General features: G+C 34.4%; 1 protein-coding gene across 2 annotated transcripts; it reads right to left on the bottom strand.

Moving 5' to 3' along the window:
- Positions 1–10303: 10303 nt before the first annotated feature.
- Positions 10304–17210, bottom strand: LOC114314552 (disease resistance protein RUN1-like). Of its 2 annotated transcripts, none has more exons than XM_082914650.1 (6): positions 16999–17210; positions 14680–15079; positions 12688–13786; positions 12155–12601; positions 11151–12071; positions 10304–11044 (listed from the first exon to the last, which is right to left on the bottom strand). In XM_082914650.1, exons 2-6 carry the CDS (start codon positions 14694–14696, stop codon positions 10442–10444), a joined length of 3087 nt encoding a protein of 1028 aa, XP_082770776.1. In that variant the 5' UTR covers positions 14697–15079; positions 16999–17210; the 3' UTR covers positions 10304–10441. The 2 variants fall into 2 exon arrangements, with proteins under 2 accessions (XP_082770776.1, XP_082770775.1); XM_082914649.1 differs by having other exon boundaries at positions 14680–15231.
- Between the last annotated feature and the right edge of the window lie 2419 nt (positions 17211–19629).

A 19629-nucleotide genomic window follows, 5' to 3' on the forward strand; every position in this document is an offset into this window, starting at 1 on the left:
TTTTGTGCATATTTTGGACTGCCTCAGCTCTGTTTTTGGGTCTCATGGTCGAATGATGCTTATTTTCCATGCTTGTAGTTCAATATCCATGCTTAGCTTTGAGTTTCGAGGTCTATTACATGCATATGCTGAGGTGTTTTCATGTTTTGACGCCATTGCACATCATATTTCAGAGCTTACATGCATGCCATATTGTCATGTTTTCCACTCTTTAAATGTGTTTGAGAGTTGTGCATAAATGCCTCGTTTTCGGACCATTGAATGAGCTTCATTTCCATGCACTTTGAGCCATCATTTTAAGCCATTTTCCCACTGTCTTGGACCTACCTAAGGTCTGTTTGGGGGTGGTTTTTCCATTTGTGCATTGCTTTGTGCACTTCTAGTGTAACGCACTTCACTAGTTTCGGTATTCGGGCCATTTAGCATGCATCGTGTGAAGTGTTTGCATGATTCGGGACCATTGTGTATCATGTTTCAGAGCTGCATCATGTGCCATTCTATGCCATATTTCATCCTTTGCCATGCTTTGTTAGAGTTGCATGTTGTGCCTTAGGATCGGTCCTTTGCATCCGTGCATGTTTGCATGTATTTCGGTTGTCTCATTTTCATCATATGGCCACTGATTTGGGTGTGGCTGAGGTCCACTCATGTTGGTTTAAGTCCATCTTGCATTGTGAATGCCATTTAGTTCACGTTGTTGCATGATTTGATCATTGCATTGTGTGTGCCTTGTTCGTTTCATTGTGTTTGTTAGTCTTCATATGCATCGCGTATGCCATATAGAATCGTCTTGCATTGAGTATGCCATTGATTATTTCATAGCATTGTGTATGCTAGTAGCATGTTTGCATGCCATCCCTTGCATGTTTGCGTCATTCAGTGGCATTTACATCTAGGTTGCATGTTAGAGTTGCATTCATGCATGTCATGCATATTACATTGTGTTTGGAGTAGGGTTTAGTCCAAACACGAGAAACGAGGGACGTTTCGTACTCCAAGTGACGGATCATGCCTCGATTTTCGGTCGTTGACACTCTTGACTATCCATGATAGAGTTGTTGGCTTTAGTTGCTTATATGTGCATTCATGTCCCATTGAGTCGTGCAATTCGACTCATCGGCCATTATGCATCGAGATACGTGATTGATGGCGCGAGGATCGAGGACTACACTCCCTAGACCTTGTGCAATGATGGAGAGAGTGGTCATGCACATATTTGTTGAAAATACATTGCCTTTTCTCTCTCTTGCCTTTGTTGCAGAAAAACCAGAAATCAGAGGTAAAAACTGGTCGGCTGATCAAATTTTCTGGCAGGCCGACCACCCTTTTTGGTCTTCACCACAAAAGGTGGTCGGCAGGTTTCTTCCCATGCTAATAACTGGTCGGTGACCTTTCCAAGGTGGAGTTTCAGCCTTCTGGAGCTTTGTGCAAGTTTTTGAGATCAATTGCAAACAAGGGTGAGGCGAGGCATCGCGATGGAATTTACCGACAAGGCGACTCGAGCATGCATACACCTTTCATCATTCGGAACAGAGCTGAGGTGGTCCATTTAGCTTGCATGCTAATTTATTTGCTTTTCTAGCTAATTTGTTGATTAATTAGGGTTTTGTAATATTTAATTAACTAGAGTAGTTAATTATTTATTCGGACCCTCCGAGCGAGGGCACAATTGTAATAAGTGTGCGTGTGTGTGATGTATGTCTTCCAACCCCACGTCTTTCTCCCTTTTATTTACCAGCTTATGATGGTTAGTTTAGGGCATGTTTCAATTAGCATACTTATGATTGCATGTTTGCATTCATTCATCTGTCTTGCATGCACCGGGCCCGGCGCATCATACTAACTGCATTGCATTTCAATTCCGAGTTGAATACTTGTTAGTTGTAGCATTTCACATGCCATCTTTAGAATAGCTGAGCCTATTGTAGTTTCATTCATGCATGTGTTGCATTAGGCATCTCAGCATAGTTAGGATCATGCATAGATTTCTAACATAGCTTCTGTTTTGGCTTGGAGTACTCGGTAAGTGTTTATGCTTTAGCATCCTTGCATGTGTGTGAGTGACTGCCATGATAGCATGCTTACCATGAGGCTATGTGCTTATGTCATATACCTGCCTGAATGCCTGTGGGTGAAGGTTGGATTATCTAAATTGGAACAATGCATTGACTATGAGTTTTAAGCCTACTAGATAGTGGCAAAAACCATGTTTTCTAAGCCCACTCGAGGGTGGTAAAATCTGCATTTTAAGCCTACTTGCGAGTAGCAAACCATTTTCAAAGCAAATATGAGATGTTTTGTTCCAATTCAGGCGACCCAGTTTATACTTGTATGCTGTGCGCATCACACAGTAAATCTAGGCTAATAAACCGGAATAAGAGCACATATGTTTTCGAAACAAGATATCATGGTTAGTAGAGGCCGATCTTTGATCGGTCAAGCGGGGGTGCTCACGAAGTGACCTTCCCCAATCGTACCCAAGTTCCCGAGCTGAGGCAACTTTGGTGATGACGGACACGTGGCTTTAGGCACGAATCAGGGTTTCCTAAATTCCCCAAAAAATAAAATATTTAGGTGGCGACTCTGTATCTGGCAAAGCAGTCCATGTTTGGCACTTCTTTTAAAAAAATCTGTTTTCAAAAACGATTTGCCGAATTCGGACTCTTTGATGATTCATCGGTCTCGCATTGCACTCTGCGAGATTAGATACAGGACCGTGACATTGAGTCCTGAACTGTAGTGAGCCCAAATGAACAAAACGGGGGATTTCCCCCGGGATGTTCGGGGACGTCTACAATAAGGATATGTCATGACAAAGTGGTTTAGTGTTATTCCTTCACCACGAAAACGAGAGTTCAATTCTCACCAACAACAACTTTCTTTTATTTTTTTCCAAGCCGCCTAGCCGAACTTAGCCGTGCCGCGAGCCACCAAGTCGAATTAGCGAGAGTTCAATTCTCACCAACAACAACTTTCTTTTATTTTTTTCCAAGCTGCCTAGACGGGTTGAGCCGTGCCGCGAGCCACCAAGTTGAGCCGTCTAAGTCAGCAATACATGAGCAATTATCCAGTGCTTCGTAGAGCACCATTCTTAACCGATTTGAGCCATTAGTTCTATTTTGGCTAAAACTACGCCATCAGGAGTCCGACTACAACGATCCCATAGTCGTTTCCAACTATTTGGAGCCTTATAAACACATCCGTATGATCTGATTTTGCAAATTCTATACAAAAAATTTGTAGATTTTATATGCTTTCCCCATATCCATCGCAACTCAAACAACACTTTTGTCACCACGCCTGGAGTTTGATCAATGTTGAATTCAACAATTTTTGCGTCTTCCCACTCATATAACAGCCCACATCATTCGGCCAATTTGGCTCAAGTCTATTCCAACTTCCTTTCGAATAACAACTTTCCTTCACAAGCAATAGGGCACAAAATCTGTGTCAACAATTTGTTCTCGGCTTACTCCTCCGCAATGTTGGCCAATGTCCTATCTGAATTCGTTTTGCCTAACAACTATCATTCGAAAGCAATGGGGCAAGTTGGACAAAAAAGAAACTTAAACTAAATCGGTAATCTGTTTCCAGAAACTATTCAACAATTCCTTACAACGAATCAATGCTATTTTTCTTTTAATGCTCTACCATTGGTGTACTTTTTTCCACTTTCCACTTATTTGTGATTAACAAGTCTACCTCATTTGGTACAGGAAATCAATGATATGTGATGCATTATTCACAATCCTTACAATATTGGCAACTGGTCGCCATTTAAAATTAGCAAAAGTTTCCTAATACGGCACAATCTTCGCACGCAGCATGGAGCGCCATCAATAAAGGTCTCTAAATTTGGAGCAAAGCATACATATAGTATTTGTGGCATCCTTAGTGTAGACCTCACCCGGGGGTTATAATATCACAGCCTACACCCTTCGCTTGAGGGTTATAATACCGCGACCTACGGCCCTCGCCCGAGAGTTATAATACTGTGGCCTACAACCCTCGACAGATATACATTTATTCATACATTCGAGCATGCATGCATTCATACAGTTATTCATTCATTCATTTTTATTCATTTAGAAAATGTTCTTTATCAAGCAATCTAACTTCTGTTTGAACAGCATAACTTAACAATAAAAACTCTCATTCCTTCTACCACAGACAATGAAAGTTTTGAGGCAATTGTGGTGGCCCAAAAAATACTACCTTATTAACAATGGGCCCAACCTAAACAAGGGAGCCCATCAAGTAAATATCACACCCCCATCTATAAAAGGAGGGCATCCCATGAAATAAAGGTATGTTCATCTCTCTTCTAGACAGCACCCAAACACTCTTCATTTTCTTCATCTTCCTTCTCTGATTCCAGGGGCTAGCTTTATCATCAGAGTGTCTCCGACCAGCAACCCCGGTTGGGTGGCGGCGACTATGTTCATATTTCCAGATCTACAGGAGTAAAGCTCATCTCTTCGTTGGATCTCTATTATCCATGTAAGACGATTTTTCGGGTCTCACAACATTGACATAATATATAAAAGGGAAACTATTTATAAGTTCTATTTAAAAGACTTATTTAATGTGAAATCTTATGAATATTCTTTTAAAGTTTGAAATTCTATTTAAATAGGAATGTGTTCCATAAGATCTTATAGATGTAAATGAATTATATTAGTATACTTATTATGGGAAATTTAGCCAAAACTCCTCCATTGGACCTTTATTGAAAATAACAACTCAATTTATTTTGATTCATAAACCCCCTAAGGAGAAAACACATAATTGAGTAAGGACAAAGTAAAATATATATATATATATATATTTCTTGAAAAATATTGCCAAAATAACATGTTACTGTAAACCATAATAACATATTACTGTTAAACATAATAACATGTTACTATTACAGTTTACATAAATTTTCTACAGTAAATTTTTTTTTTTTAAGAATTTCATAGTCAACATCGATCTTATTTGATCGATCTTGGTGAGGGTATTTTAAAAATACTAATTTTATTAAAAACTGACATTTACATCAAAAGTTATATTATTTTAAAGTTTAATATTTTGATAATAATGGTATGTGTTGGACTTTTCAAGAAAAACTTTTTGTGCTTGTCCTTAATGCCTTAAAGTTTTATTATGAGGGAGTTTTGACCAAATCTCCCTACTATTATACCCCTAATTTGTTTTCATATTGTACCTTATTTTCTCATTCATCATATCATGTTTGGGAAGGCTTTTAGGAAAGATAAGTCTATAAGCAACGATCGTGCGAGTTTTTTTCGGCTTGATTACGGGATTCCAGTGCATTTTCAAAATGTCGCTTAAATGGATGTGGATATGGAGGATGATATAATGAAATTTGAGGGTTGTGTGTTGATTCCTTCGACATATTTCAACTCCAATCGGTTGAGAGGAAGATGTATGTTTTTTTTTTCTTTTTGTTAAAGTATGTTGCTGTTTGTTGAAGTGTGGATTGTTCATTTTTAATGGGGCATTGACAATCTATTACACTCATTGATAGGCACGCTTTGGCCAATTTTCTGATTGAATGTGTGTATTTGACATTGTGATGATTGATGCGTTTTGATATTTGCGATGTGTGGGGTAGTGTGTATGGGTTCAAGAGTTGGGTTGGGGATATTTGGTTTTGGTTGTTAATTGGATGTCGAATATGAACCATGTCGTAGGATGACAATTGTACATTGAGACATATATGATCGTATTACGATGCATGTTACATTTAATGTATAACGTTAATCCACATACACCATGTAGTAGATGATATTTGTGTGTTTGTTCAATTGTATATGCATTTGAAGTGTATCGTGTCTTTATTGTAATTAGTGTTTACATACATATCACAGTACATTGCGCAAAATTATTGGGGATTTGGGTTTGTAATTGAATGTGGATTGAATCTCATCGCTCGATGTTGAAGTTACGCTGGGTTGGGGGTGATAATGGTTCAATACATGGATTGAGTTAGGATGTTACATGTTATATTTAGGAGGTTACATTATTCATAATTCAACGGTGGAGTATTGGAATGTCACATTGGGTTTGAATCATATGGGAATGTAAAGGTGGGTTTGAGATGTTACATGTTACATTTACATTGGGTTTGAGATGTTACATTCTATATTTATGTTTTGAATTTTAAATTTCTAACCATATAGATATGATTACAATCTATGGTAACATTAGATTTCTCATATATGGTATTGTCATTAATCAAGTTATTTTGAATTTCAAAAACATATAGAAATGTCCCGTTGGATTTGAGAATGTAACATTGAGTTTGGAACGTTACACGTTACATTTACGTTTTGAATTTCAAATTTCCAACCATATAGATATGATCACAATCTGTGGTAACATTAGATTTCTCATATATGATATTGCTATTAATTATGTTATTTTGAATTTCAAATTTCTAACTATATAGATATGATCACAATCTATGGTAATATTAGATTTCTCATATATGGTATTTGCTATTAATTAGGTTATTTTGAATTTTGAATTTCAAATTTCTAATCATATAGATATAATCACAATCTATGATAATATTGGGTTTCTCATATATGATATTGCCATTAATTAGGTTATTTTAAATTTCAAATTTCTAACCATCAAAATATGATCACAATTTATGATAATATTAAAACTTTCATATATGGTATTATCATTAATCATGTTATTAACTATTTAAGATTGAGGGTAAATGTATGCACAAAAAAATTACAAAACCTATTAGATTATAAATTTTTTTCATAACATCATATCTTATATAAAAGGGGTGGTTTGGGATATTTTAAATAAGTGTACTTTTTGACTTTTTATGAAATATGATTTGGGTATGAGTTGAGTTTAAAGTAATATGATAGAGATGTGATATGACTTAAATAAGTGATATAACTTAAATAAGATAGTAACTTTTTGATATTTTAATTTTTTTAAATTATGATAAATAAGGCTAAAGTCTTCCAAATATAACTTATAAAAGGAGTAATCTAGGATCAATGTGTCTGATTACTTGGTTCGTATACCTTTTGTCTGCCTCTCCCATCTTTAAAATAAAAAGTAAAATAAAATAATAATAATAAAAATAATAATAAATAAATAACACTTTGTCTGCTACTAGTTCTGCTATCAGTGAAATCAAAGTCAAGGCCAACAATATAAAAATTATAAAAGAAGAGAAAGCCATGATCAGAAGAAGTCTTTGTTTAATATTTATGAAGGACAGACACATAAGCAATAATTGTTAAAAAAAAAAAAGCATAGAATATAGTAAGGATACTATAAAAATATATATTTTATGTTTTATATATATATAAATATAAATTTAAGACACAGATGAAAGACATCACATCTTTGTTTTTTTTCATTTTTCTACCTCCTTCTTATATATTTTATTTGGATAAATTATAAATATGCCTGAGATTTTCTTAAAGTGTAGATTATCTCTTGTAATTCTAAAAATTACAAATACCCTAATTAGAACTTTTTATTTAACAAAATTAACAAAAATAAAATACCTTCTAAAAAAACAAAAAAGTGAATTCTTAACTACTCTGTTATACAATAATAAAATTATTAATTGAAATATATTTTTAACATCATGAAAAATTGTTAATTGACTTAGTAATTTATTAATAAAAAAGATTATTTGTTGTGAGAACACAAATTTCTAGGGGCGGGTTGTAATTCCAAAATTGCAAGGGACAATTCATATTTTAAGCAAACCTTAAAAGGGATATATTTGTCATTTACCAATTTTATTTTGATCTTAAATCAATATTTTAAATTATTAATAAAAAAAAAAAATACTCTCCAACACATGTCCAGAGACCTAGAATATATATGTCCTTAAATTGTCCCATATGTGTCATGCAAAAAGATAATTAAAAAAATTGGCAAATGTCAATGATTTTGTTGTCCATGCTTCTGAGAATAAATAAAACGAAAATTATAATATATACATAGTTGAAAGAGTGACCATATGCACCATTGATTATGTCATTTTCTTTTTTACTTATGATTAATTTTTTTATTTAGTTAAATACATCAAGCGTGAGGATTCTATGGTATTGGTGAGGGATGAAGAGATTAAGGAAAGATGGAATAACTATTTTGAGAAACTATTAAATGAGAAACATGAAGGTACGGCAATAGGGGAAGAAATAGCCAATAATACGATAAACCAAGGCTACAGGTTCTATCGCAGGATTAGGAACTTTGAAGTGGAGATTGCACTTAAGAAGATGAAATCAAATAAAACTTTAGGATCAGATGATATCGCTATTGAAGCTTGGAAGTGTTTGGGTAAAAAGGGAGTTGCTTGGTTGACTAGGTTGTTTAGCAAAATTTTGTTGACTAGAAACATGTTAGATAAGTGGAGGAAGCGTATTTTAGTGCCAATATTTAAGAATTAAGATGTCCAAAGTTGAAACAACTATAAAAGAATCAAGTTAATATGTCATATAATGAAAGTGTGGGAGAGGGTGATAGAACGCCGATTGCGAGATATAGCAGAGGTGTCAGAGAATCAATTTGGATTTATGCCTGGCAGGTCAACAATGGAAGCGATCTATCTTTTGAGGAGAGTAATAGAAAAGTATAGTGAAAAGAAAAGAGACATTCATATGGCGTTTGTCGACCTTGAGGAAGCATATGATAGAGTGCCCCGGGATATAATATAGTGGGTGTTAGCGAAGAAAGGGGTGACAAAAGGTTACATTGATGTGATTAGGGATATGTATGAAAGGGTGGTGACCACTATTAGATTGCTTGCTGGAGAAACTAATGAATTTCCTATCATTGTAGGGTTACACCAAGAATCTACCTTAAGTCCTTATCTTTTTTCTTTAGTTATGGATGAATTGACGAGAAATATCCAGGATGACGTGCCATGGTGTATGCTTTTTGCAGACGATATATTGCTAGTGGATGAGACTAGAGAAAGAGTTAATACAAAGTTGGAGGTTTGGAGAAAAGCTCTTGAATCTAAAGGATTCCGGATAAGCAGAACTAAAACAGAGTACATGGAGTGTAAATTTAGTAATAGTAACAATGAAAGCAGAGGTGAAATAAAGATTGAGAACCAATAACTGTCTAAGAGTGAACATTTTCGTTATTTAGGATCGATTATCACAATAGCGGGAGAGATTGATGCAGATGTGGCCCATAGGATTAAGGCGGGATGGTGTAAGTGGAGAAGTGCGTCTAGAGTACTGTGCGATAAACAAATATCCACTAGACTTAAAGGTAAGTTCTATAGAACGGCTATTAGACCAGAGATTTTGTATGGGACGGAATGTTGAGCAACCAAAAAACAACATGTAGATAAGATGAGTGTGGCTGAGATGAGAATGCTAAGGTGGATGTGTGGCAAAACTAGACAAGACAGAATTAGGAATGAGTGTATTAAGGAATGGGTAGGAGTAGCACCGATAGAAGATAAGTTGAGAGAGAATCGATTGAGATGGTTTGATCATATTCAACGGTGACCAATAGAGGCAGTAGTGAAGAGATGCGATGCTGTAACGGTAGATGGAAGTGTTAGGGGACAGGGTAAGCCTAGATTAACGTTGGTTAGCATTGTAAATAAAGATATGGATCTACTTAATTTGACTAACGAAATGGTCTTTGATAGGGCCGCATAGAGAAAAATGATTCATATAACCAAATCCATTTGATGGGACTTAAGGCTTGGTTTGGTTTGGTTTGGTTTAGTTATAACATTATTTTAGTTATAACTCATGAGATTTTTAGTTATATCTCATATTGTATTTGGTTATGACGTATAAATATATATATATATATATATTTAGTTATGACTCATAAAATATGAAATTATACCATTTTCTTCTTTAATTATAAGATGCATATAGTACACACCATTTGAAGGGGTGTACCATAGTGTTTTCCTAAATAAAATCTTGAGTTTTTAAACCAACCAACCTTTTCAAGTTCAAGTCATATTCGACCCATTAAAAGCTCACCTGATATTGTTATGTAAATCAATTAAATTTGAATACAATTTTAAGTTCATTAAGTTTTTTAGTTAAGATTGAACAACTAATTACTCAACTTGATAAGCTTAGGTGCATTATAAAAAATCAAACTACTCAAGAGCTCGACTCATGTTCTGTTCATTAAATGTTCGTTTGAAATCGGCTCGTTACGTAAAAAAATCAAGCTTAAACAACTTACTACCCAGCTTGTTTTCAGCCCTACTAAGATCGTCTTCTTTGTTCTGATAACCATGTATAGCAATGATACACACTGAAGTCTTCAACATGTGTTCTCATTCACATTTAACTGAATAGATTACATGGTATATACATGAAGTATAGAGAGGAAATTATTTAGACTCTCAAAGTGGGCAGGGGAGAACCGAACTGAATGAAAAAACTCTAGCCAACTAGATTAGTCCTTTTGATTGGGCTCCATCTTCAATTAATTCAAATTGCTGTAGACTGCTTTGATAAAGAAAAAAATCACGATGGCAAAGGAAGAACATGCCTGGTCTCACCTGATATGCTGATAAATCATGATCAATGACATTTAGAGTGGGAAGATAGGTGTCTTGTTGGATACCCTTCTTTTCTTGCTCATACACAACATGAATGCCAAACTCTTTTAGATAAAAAGTTGACCACAGAAACACTGAAACATCCACTTCATCCCCACATTCAAACTGATTCCCCAAGTTCCAGTGGCTTAACCATATCATGTCTTCATTGTCTTCTGGAATGCCTACGAATGTTGGGATATAGCTCCACTTCAAATGCTTCGTGTTGTTGTTGGTTTTAATACAAAACTCATTCCAGGACTTATTTCTCGGATCATTGTTCTTTCTTTCAGCACGTGCATACACAACACAAACATTCAAGCCTTGGATCTTGAGATTTGGAAGTAAAGGCACATTAAAACAAATTGAGAACCCTGTACTCTTATTGTTGAACCACCTTGGAACCTCACTTCCTGGAAGAAAAGTGCTGAATATATTAAATTCATACAGTCCCTGCACCAAGAAGGTCAAATTAATTAGAACTTACACGTGCGTGCACATGTCTGCAGGCTTGCGTGTGTGTGTAATGTGTATGAGAGAGAGAAAGAGAGAGCACCACCTGGAGGGGAAGTTTCCTTTTTGACAATGCCATATTATTAAGAAGTTCCACCTTGACTTCTCCTATGACTTCCAAGTTGAACAAGCCCAATTTGTTTATAATTTGTGCATCGATGTTTACAATGGGCACTAACTTGAATAATCCCTGAACTTCAACTAGTTTGTCACAAGAATTTAAGATCATATCCAGTGAACTCAAAATGTTTGGTAGGTTTGTTACCATTTCCAACGACCTGCACTTGAATAGATCCAAGTCATTTAAACTCATTGGAAGCTCTGGAAGGGATTGGAGTCTTGTGCAACTATCTAAAGCAAGTGACTGCAGCTGAGTAAGGCAGTTGATGCTATCTGGTATGCTACAAATCGGATTCCCACTCAAATTCAAGTTCCGCAACAAGGACAGCACACCAATATCCCTTGGCATAGCATCATCAGAAAGATTGCAATGTGCAAGACTTAAGGTTAATAAGGAGTGTGACAAGGAAGCCAATGAAAAGCTGATGGGATTCGGACACTGTCTTGGTTTCCAAACCCATGACGAGAAGAATGAGCACCAAAAATTCTTCTCATCGGTGGTTGACTGTGATTGACATATAGCAGTTTTGTCTGCATTGAACACTGTCAAAGATTCCAAGTTGCCTAGCTCTGTAGGCAACTGATTGAGCTCTGAGCAACCATAGAGGATGAGTTCTTTAAGGAATTTCAGGTGACAAATTTGTTGTGGAAGCTTCCTAAGTCTTCTGCAGTATTTCAGATTCAACAAGACAAGTCTACTTAATTCTCCAATGGATTCATGAACCTCAATCAGATTTATGCAATCTTTAAGAATTATCCTCTCCAGATTAGGGATCTCTGAAAAGTCTGGGGTATTGATCAGGCGGTGAGAATGACTGAGATTGAGGATTTTCAGTAATCTGAGCAACTATAATAAGAAAATGAATTAAATTCAATGAATATTTTATACTAAACCCCAAAAATTTGAAACAGGAAAATATATTGTTATACCTTTGTTCCACTCCAAACCTGTTCCAGTCTGCTGTAATGCATGTCAAGTGCAACCAAGCTCTCCAAAGGAAACTCATTGGGTATATATTTTGAAGGGCAACCACGCCAATACAACCATCTCAACTTCTTGGGAAATTTCTCATAATGTCCAGTGACCCGTACATTATAGAGTTGAAGCAGTCTCAGTTCGCACATTCCTGAAAATGCATCAGTTTGTATGTCTACTTCTTTTGATGTGGCAAATGATTCTCTTAAGGCAGAATATATAGGGAAGGAAGAGAAGAAGCTCAGACGATGTCGCTTTGATGGATGGCCTTCGTAAAACATTGTTGATATGTCATGCAAATCTCCAGAATTGCGTCTTTTTGCATTGCCTACCCTCCTGGATGATTTATCTTTGTTTGATGCATTAATGTTTAGACTGAGGCCTTCAATTGTTTTCGTCCCCTGACAACAAAAAAAAACCGGATAATGTGAGTATACACATCAAGAGAAGAACATACAAGTAACTGTGAATAGCATATAATTCTTACACTTTTCTCTATTAATACGTTAAAGGCATCCTTATATTCCCACAGTCTGCTTCTTTTCTCAGGTTCCTCAGGTGACTCTTGTCGTATTACTTCTCGTGCCATGGCTTGAAGCAACTGATGCATCATTAGCTTGTTATTTTCATCAATTGTTAAGAGGCATCTATCAACAAGATTGTCAATCCCTACTCTTGTGTGGAAATCACATCCATCTAGTATTGAAATAATGAAGTCTCTGTCCTTTCTAACAAAGAAACAAGCAACATCTAGGAATAGATTTCCATCGTGGTCATCTAAAGAGTCATAACTTATTTTAAGTTTTTTAAGGATCTGGCTATCAGGAATTGCTTCCAATTTTTTTGATGCACTTTCCCACACATCTACATTTTTATTGTGTAGGGAAGAGCCCAAAACTTGAAGAGCTAAAGGCAGCCCTCTGCAGTAGTGCACTACTCTTTTTGAGTGCTCCACGTAACCTTCAATGGGGTGGTCTTGTCGAAAGGCATACAAACTGAAGAGCTCAAGTGATTCATCATCATTTAGCTCCTTAACCTTATGTACCTTACACAGTTTTTGTGCCTTTAGCAACCGCTCACGTCTAGTTGTTATGATAATTTTACTTCCCGGAGAAAACCAATCTTGCATCATGAGTACCGCATTTAATTGCTCCACTTTATCCACATCATCAAGCACAAGAAAAACTCGTTTGCAGCATATAGCATCTTTGATCTTAATAATACCTTCATCAACACTCTGAATTTTCTTCTGTTTCCCTTTCAAAATATCCTGAAGTAGCTTTCTTTGCAAACAAACCAAGCCATCGTGTTGTTCTGATATTTCCTTGATATTTGCAAGAAAACTGCTACCTTCAAATTTGTCGAAGTTAAGATTATAAACTGTTTTGGCAATGGTTGTCTTCCCTATCCCACCCATCCCACATATCATCACAATGCCAACATCAGTTGACTCATCTTGTAACCAGGAATTAATTTCTTCTATACGAGAATTAATTCCAATTTGGTAGGGGCCTACACTCAAGACTGTGCGATCCAATTTATTCGCAATCTCCTTCACAATTTTCTGAATAAATCTTGCTTCATGCCTTCAAACAACAATTAAAAAGGAAATATCATAGTTTCCATGTCATTAGTTGAAATCAAATAAGAATTCAAATGTAAAAACAAAAAACAAAAAAAATGAAAAATCATAATGATTAGATTTAGCCACTATAACTTGAATGCAAACAAAATTAAGTAAATGTCATGATTCTTAATTCTGGGCACTAATCCTCTGATGCAAGCAATTTTGATGTTAATATTACATGAAAAATATTTTTTGATAAAAAAAGTAAATCAACGGAAAATCTAAGCTTATACAAAAATCACAAGTACTTGACCGATTAATTTTTAAGCCGATAGGTCCTTTTTCTTTTCACAATAATTATGATATTTACTTTTTTAAATTTTACTAAACTTTTGCCAACTCTTTTTTCGTAAATCATATCAATTTTTATTTTTTTATTTTTTTTATTTTTTTTTTTATTTTTTATTTTTTCAAACTATTTGTGCTATAATCTTCATGGCCCAGCATTTTGTTGGATTTTTCCTGGTGAGATGCTTAACCCTGGGATGGTCCATGTAAAGTGGCACCCTAATGCGAGAATTTTATTTTGCATTGAACACCATTTGATTTTGCAAAGTAAATAGAAAATAGACAAATTTTTTGGTAAAAATTAAAATGCATGTGAACTTTTGAAGAAAAAAAGGAGAGTTTTGACTGTGTTTATTAATCTAATGCAAAAGAGTAGTACTCTTTGAGTCATAGAATTTCAAATCTTTTTAGACAAAGTCATTTTCAATATCTAGTCTGTGTTCAAATAGACAGTATCATATGGCCTATGTATACACCTTTTCACAGGGGTGGTGTACCGTTAATAAAGATTGGAACTCTTGATCAGAATGGTGCCTAATAAATAAGTTAGAGAAAATTACGTACCCATCTTCTAAGATCATCCCTGGCAAATCCGCAACTTCTCTCAGAGCTTCCCTCCATGTCTCTACCTTTGCAAGCCTCTCTTGTTTTCCATCATCGGTCTCTGCCTCAAATCCCTTCTTGTGTTTTTCAAATGCTTCTGCAAAGCTCCCTGTTTGGTTCTTGACAAGGGATGGATCCACGTGGTAGAATACAGGAAGTATTATATGATTGACAGTTCTCTTGCGTTCAAGTATCTTCACAAGTTCATTAAGGCACCACTTAGAAGATGCATAGTCTTTTGACAAGACGATTATTGAAATTCTTGACTATTGGATTGCCTTCTTTAGGTTTGATTCAATATCCTCCCCTCTCTCAAGTTCGTCATCATCTCTAAACGTGTGAATCCCTGCATGCACCAAAGCTGTGTAAAGGTGATCAGTGAATGTCCTGCGGGTATCTTCACCCCTGAAGCTCAAGAAAACGTGATAAGAAAACCGAAGCATCGATGAGGAGGCTTTTTGGACTTCTGCAACAGTAGTGTTGGAACAAAACTATACTATATGGATTAAGAACCTGCATACAGTATGCAAAGGCACCAAGGATGTATAAGACGTATATATTGTAAAAATTTAATGTATAAAGAGAAATAGAGAGAGAATAAATTGTATGTATTATTGATTGATTTTATTGAATGTTACAATGATTCCTATATATAGAAGAGTAGGTGGTAGTAGGTGGTAGATGGAGTAGGTAAAGTGGAGGTGGTAGTGGTGTAGTGGGTTAGGTTTAGTGGGTGAAGTAGGTGATAGGTTTTAACATATATCACAAAAATGGATAAACAATACTTATAGGTTCTACAAATTTGGATTAAGAGAAGTCAATGAAGTTCCAAATAGAGACCAAAGGCTACAAATAAATGTAAGATAACAGATTAGTTCATGAATTTTACTCAAGAGACGAGTTGTATGTGAAAAAAGACAAACATTAAAAAAGAACAATTCCCTTTGTTCTTTGATGCAACTCTTGTTTTGGTGTTAACAAATTACCACTTTATCTTAACTATAGAAAACAAACTATGAATCTTTGGATACGGGAACCAAGCACACAGAAGCTGAGCTACAACCAACTTTTTCCAATTTCAACAGGTTTTATATCAAACCCACACTCAAATACTAATCCATTCCGATTTACAGTTTTGAACAAGCTCATATCAAAGGTACTTCGGTATCTTGGAAGTTAGCACAATGAGATTAATTTCGGTATAAGGAAAAACACAAAGAAACTCAATATAGTGGACTGTTTTTAACAGATCACCCCTCTTAACACACTGAACCTTTTACCCCAAAACCCATAATTCATTGTTTCCATACTTCTATCAGAACAGAGGAATTTCTCTACACAGTTTTAAGAGAAATACTGTATAAATATTCAAATCAAAATTTAAAATTACCATTCTGATCCAACAATAGGGAAAATTTTGAGGTTACCATTCTACCTTTAAAGGGAGGACCCATTACATAGATTCCAAACAGGCTAATACAAACATATATATATTTTTTAGCACAAGAATAAAGGAATTGTTGTAATGCAAGCATTAATAAAAGAAAACCTTTGAAAATAGGAATTTGATAAAAAAAAAAAAAATTTACAATAATGGGGAAAAGGAATAAAAAGAAAGAAAATACTTTGTAAAACTAAGTAGATATTAGCTATGAATTAGACAATAGGATCTCTTATTCCCATAAAATAAGAGAGTTATAATTCTCACCTAACTTATATACCAAACATGAGAAATGAATTCTCTCTTTTTTTTTTTTTTTTTCTTTCCATCAGTTATTTTTTCTACCAAATCATTCGATCCAAACAGAGTGTTATTTTCTGAATTCAGCTTGTTCAAACAAGAACTCAACTTGACTCCATTGATTCATAACCCAACTAATTTGAAAAGAGCAAAAATAAAAAATAAAAAAAATCAATAAAAGAAAAAAGACTAAAATATTCTATTTTCCATTAGTTTTAGCTAATGGAAATAGGCAGATGGTTGAGGATTTATTTATTTGTTATAAGAGTCGAACCCTTATTTTTTTGACGTAAAATATTAAAAGAGAGCAATTTACTGGATTTTTATTTAGCAATATTACTCTCACTCTATAAATAAAGAGTGTTCTGGAGCCCGTGTGTATAATATCTATAAACATAAGATTTTATAGCAACATCAACAAAGAGACTAAGCGAAACTAAAATCCCAATAAAGTAAACCACAGATCATATCAACAAAGAGATTAAAACATATCAACATGGATCAAAACAAACGGGAGCCCTCAGATGAAGAAAACTTACCTGGATTTTGCTGATGAAAAATCCTTCTAGTATTTGAGTGTAGAGCAGTCCAACCAAGATTTTAACAATTATGTGTTTGTTGTTGGTGTGTGTTGAGGAAGAGAAAATAAATAAATAAATAAATAAAGAGAAGAAATGATGAAAGAGAAAAGATAAGCACAGAAGTGTTTGTTTGTGAAACAGAACAAATTAAAAAGGAGGGAAAAAGTCTCACTCTTCAATAGTTTATGAGGAATTATAAATTGGAAGATTCTCTCATTGTCCATAAGCTAACTAAATTACAGGGTGCTATTTAGATTAGTGGGGTTGAATATATGTTCCGTTTCGATAATTTATATTATTAGTTTTGTTGAAAATTTTGTGTATTTTATTTATATAAAAATTTAAGTCAATTTGATAATTATAATTTTTTGAATAAAGCTTCAGACCCTCAGTGGGGGTGCTGGGGGTCTGTTGTGATTGGTGAAAAAACTGTTTTTTTTTTGTTTGTTTTTTTTTGTTTTTAGCCAATAACAGGCTGACACGTCACTGGGGGTCGGAAGCATTTCTGATAATCTATTCAATTTATTATGTTTATTATCAAAAAATAAATAATAATTATGTTTTCAAAATAAATTTTTTTTTTTCTTCCGTTAGACTTGTGCTCTCTTGGCTGATCAACAGATCAATAGGTCTCCTCTAACATACCAACGAGATTCATAGGTCAAGCTTGACTTCAAATTAATTGGACCCAACTAGCAAGTTAGGTATGAGCTTGAGTTGAGTTGCGAGCCTTCAAATTAAATGATGAACCTCAATGTTAAATTAGTGAAAAAAAAGAAGAAAGTATTTACAAAATATAAAGGTTTAAGTGCTCTTTGTGCTTTGGTGCAAGTAAAGTTACAATTTTTATTTGTACAAAAAACATGATTATACCTTCGTGTTTTTTGTAATTATTGTAATATTTTTTTTGTAATTTGCAATTTTTTCAATAATTAAAAAAGAAAAATCTCAATCTCAATACAAAACTGACATACTTGGATCATCTATGGAGATTTTGTACTTCCAGATCATGTGGAACTTTGCACTGTGAAGTGCTACCTCATAAGTGAAAGAATTTGGCGATTGCGATTGAGCCACGTCTGTGAGAAAGGTAAGGCTAGTAGAACGATATCGTCTTGGTCGATTTCTTACAAATCCAAATCCATCTCTCTACACCGTCACAATATTCTTCAACTTTTTTTGGCGACACATTAAATATTTATAGACAATAATGATGGTGAAAAAGAGTGAGATCAGAAAAAGAATAAAAGAAAAATAATTAATTACATTAGGATCACCCGTCATTTATGAATTCATATATATTGACTCTCTCAATTATGAAAATTGTACAAATACACTTATTTTAAAGATGGTTTACAGGAGGTCTGTAGGATATGAATGTAATATACTTTTATACTTGAAAAAGATCAAAACATATGGATTCATAAATGAAGAACGTAAAATGATATTTACTAATATTGGAGGGACTTTGCATCGAATATGAATCTTGGAACCCACTAACAGTGAATACTAATTAAACATATAATTATCTAGTGTGATTAAACTAATCAAGAGCATTGAATTTGAATGCTTTTGCTTTGATTAGTTTAATTTTTAATTTTTTATACAACTTACAGAATATTACACAAAGGACATGCACTGAGCTAATTAGAGCTTGTTTATTTTATTCCGATAGTCAATGAAGACTCTGATCTTAACTTCAGAAAATTGGCTACCTGTTGGGTCCACACCACAGAATTTTTTTTTTACTAGTTAAAATAAAATATAAATATAAATATAAATAAGGTGTATTTTTTTTATTTTTCTTAATTATTTATTATTTTATCTATCTATAAATACAAATTGTTTAAAGAAACTCTTAAAGCTACTCCAATGGGTATTCAAATAAAACTTATTAAGTAAAATAACTAAGCCTCCGTTTGGGAAGTAGGTTGGCTTTTTGGCTTTTTTGGCTATTTTAGCCTGGGCTAAAAAGTTTGGTTTGGGAAGGACTTTTTGGCCTTTTGATTTTTTTGACTTTTTTTGTGAGAGAAGAATGTAATGATTATGGGTTGGATGTGATATTTTATTTTTTGTGGCTAAAATAGCCTATTTTGTCTTTTGTGACTAAAATAGCCAAAAAAGCCCCGTTTAACTCTTGCCAAACGGAGCCTAACTATTTTTATTTTTTACTGCTCCAATAAGCTCTTTAAATGTTAAGTTAATTTAACTATCTTTTTTGGCTCTTTGCTTGTAGAGAGCCATTAAAAACTCTTCAAATTTCAAGGAATACTCTATCTTCTTTCCCTTCATCTGCAATACTGATGTGGTATAATATAAAAGGCCAGGCTTGTCTCCAATTCACACTGGACGGTATTGTTGGGCTTATGGGGCCCACTAGGATCTTGTTTCGATAATCTGAACCGTTTAATGTGTAATGCTCATCAAATATTTTATCTCTATAAATATTCATGTGGATTGGATATCGATAGTTACTTGATCAGATTAGATTTTTGTCAACAAATTATTTTGAAAATTATATTTACCGTTGACAGAAATCAAATTCGATCAAGTAGTTATCGATATCCGATCAACATGATTTTTACAAAA

The sequence above is a fragment of the Camellia sinensis genome, chromosome 2, assembly GCF_055761805.1.
Source record: "Camellia sinensis isolate YWXY chromosome 2, ASM5576180v1, whole genome shotgun sequence".
Taxonomy (NCBI): domain Eukaryota; kingdom Viridiplantae; phylum Streptophyta; class Magnoliopsida; order Ericales; family Theaceae; genus Camellia; species Camellia sinensis.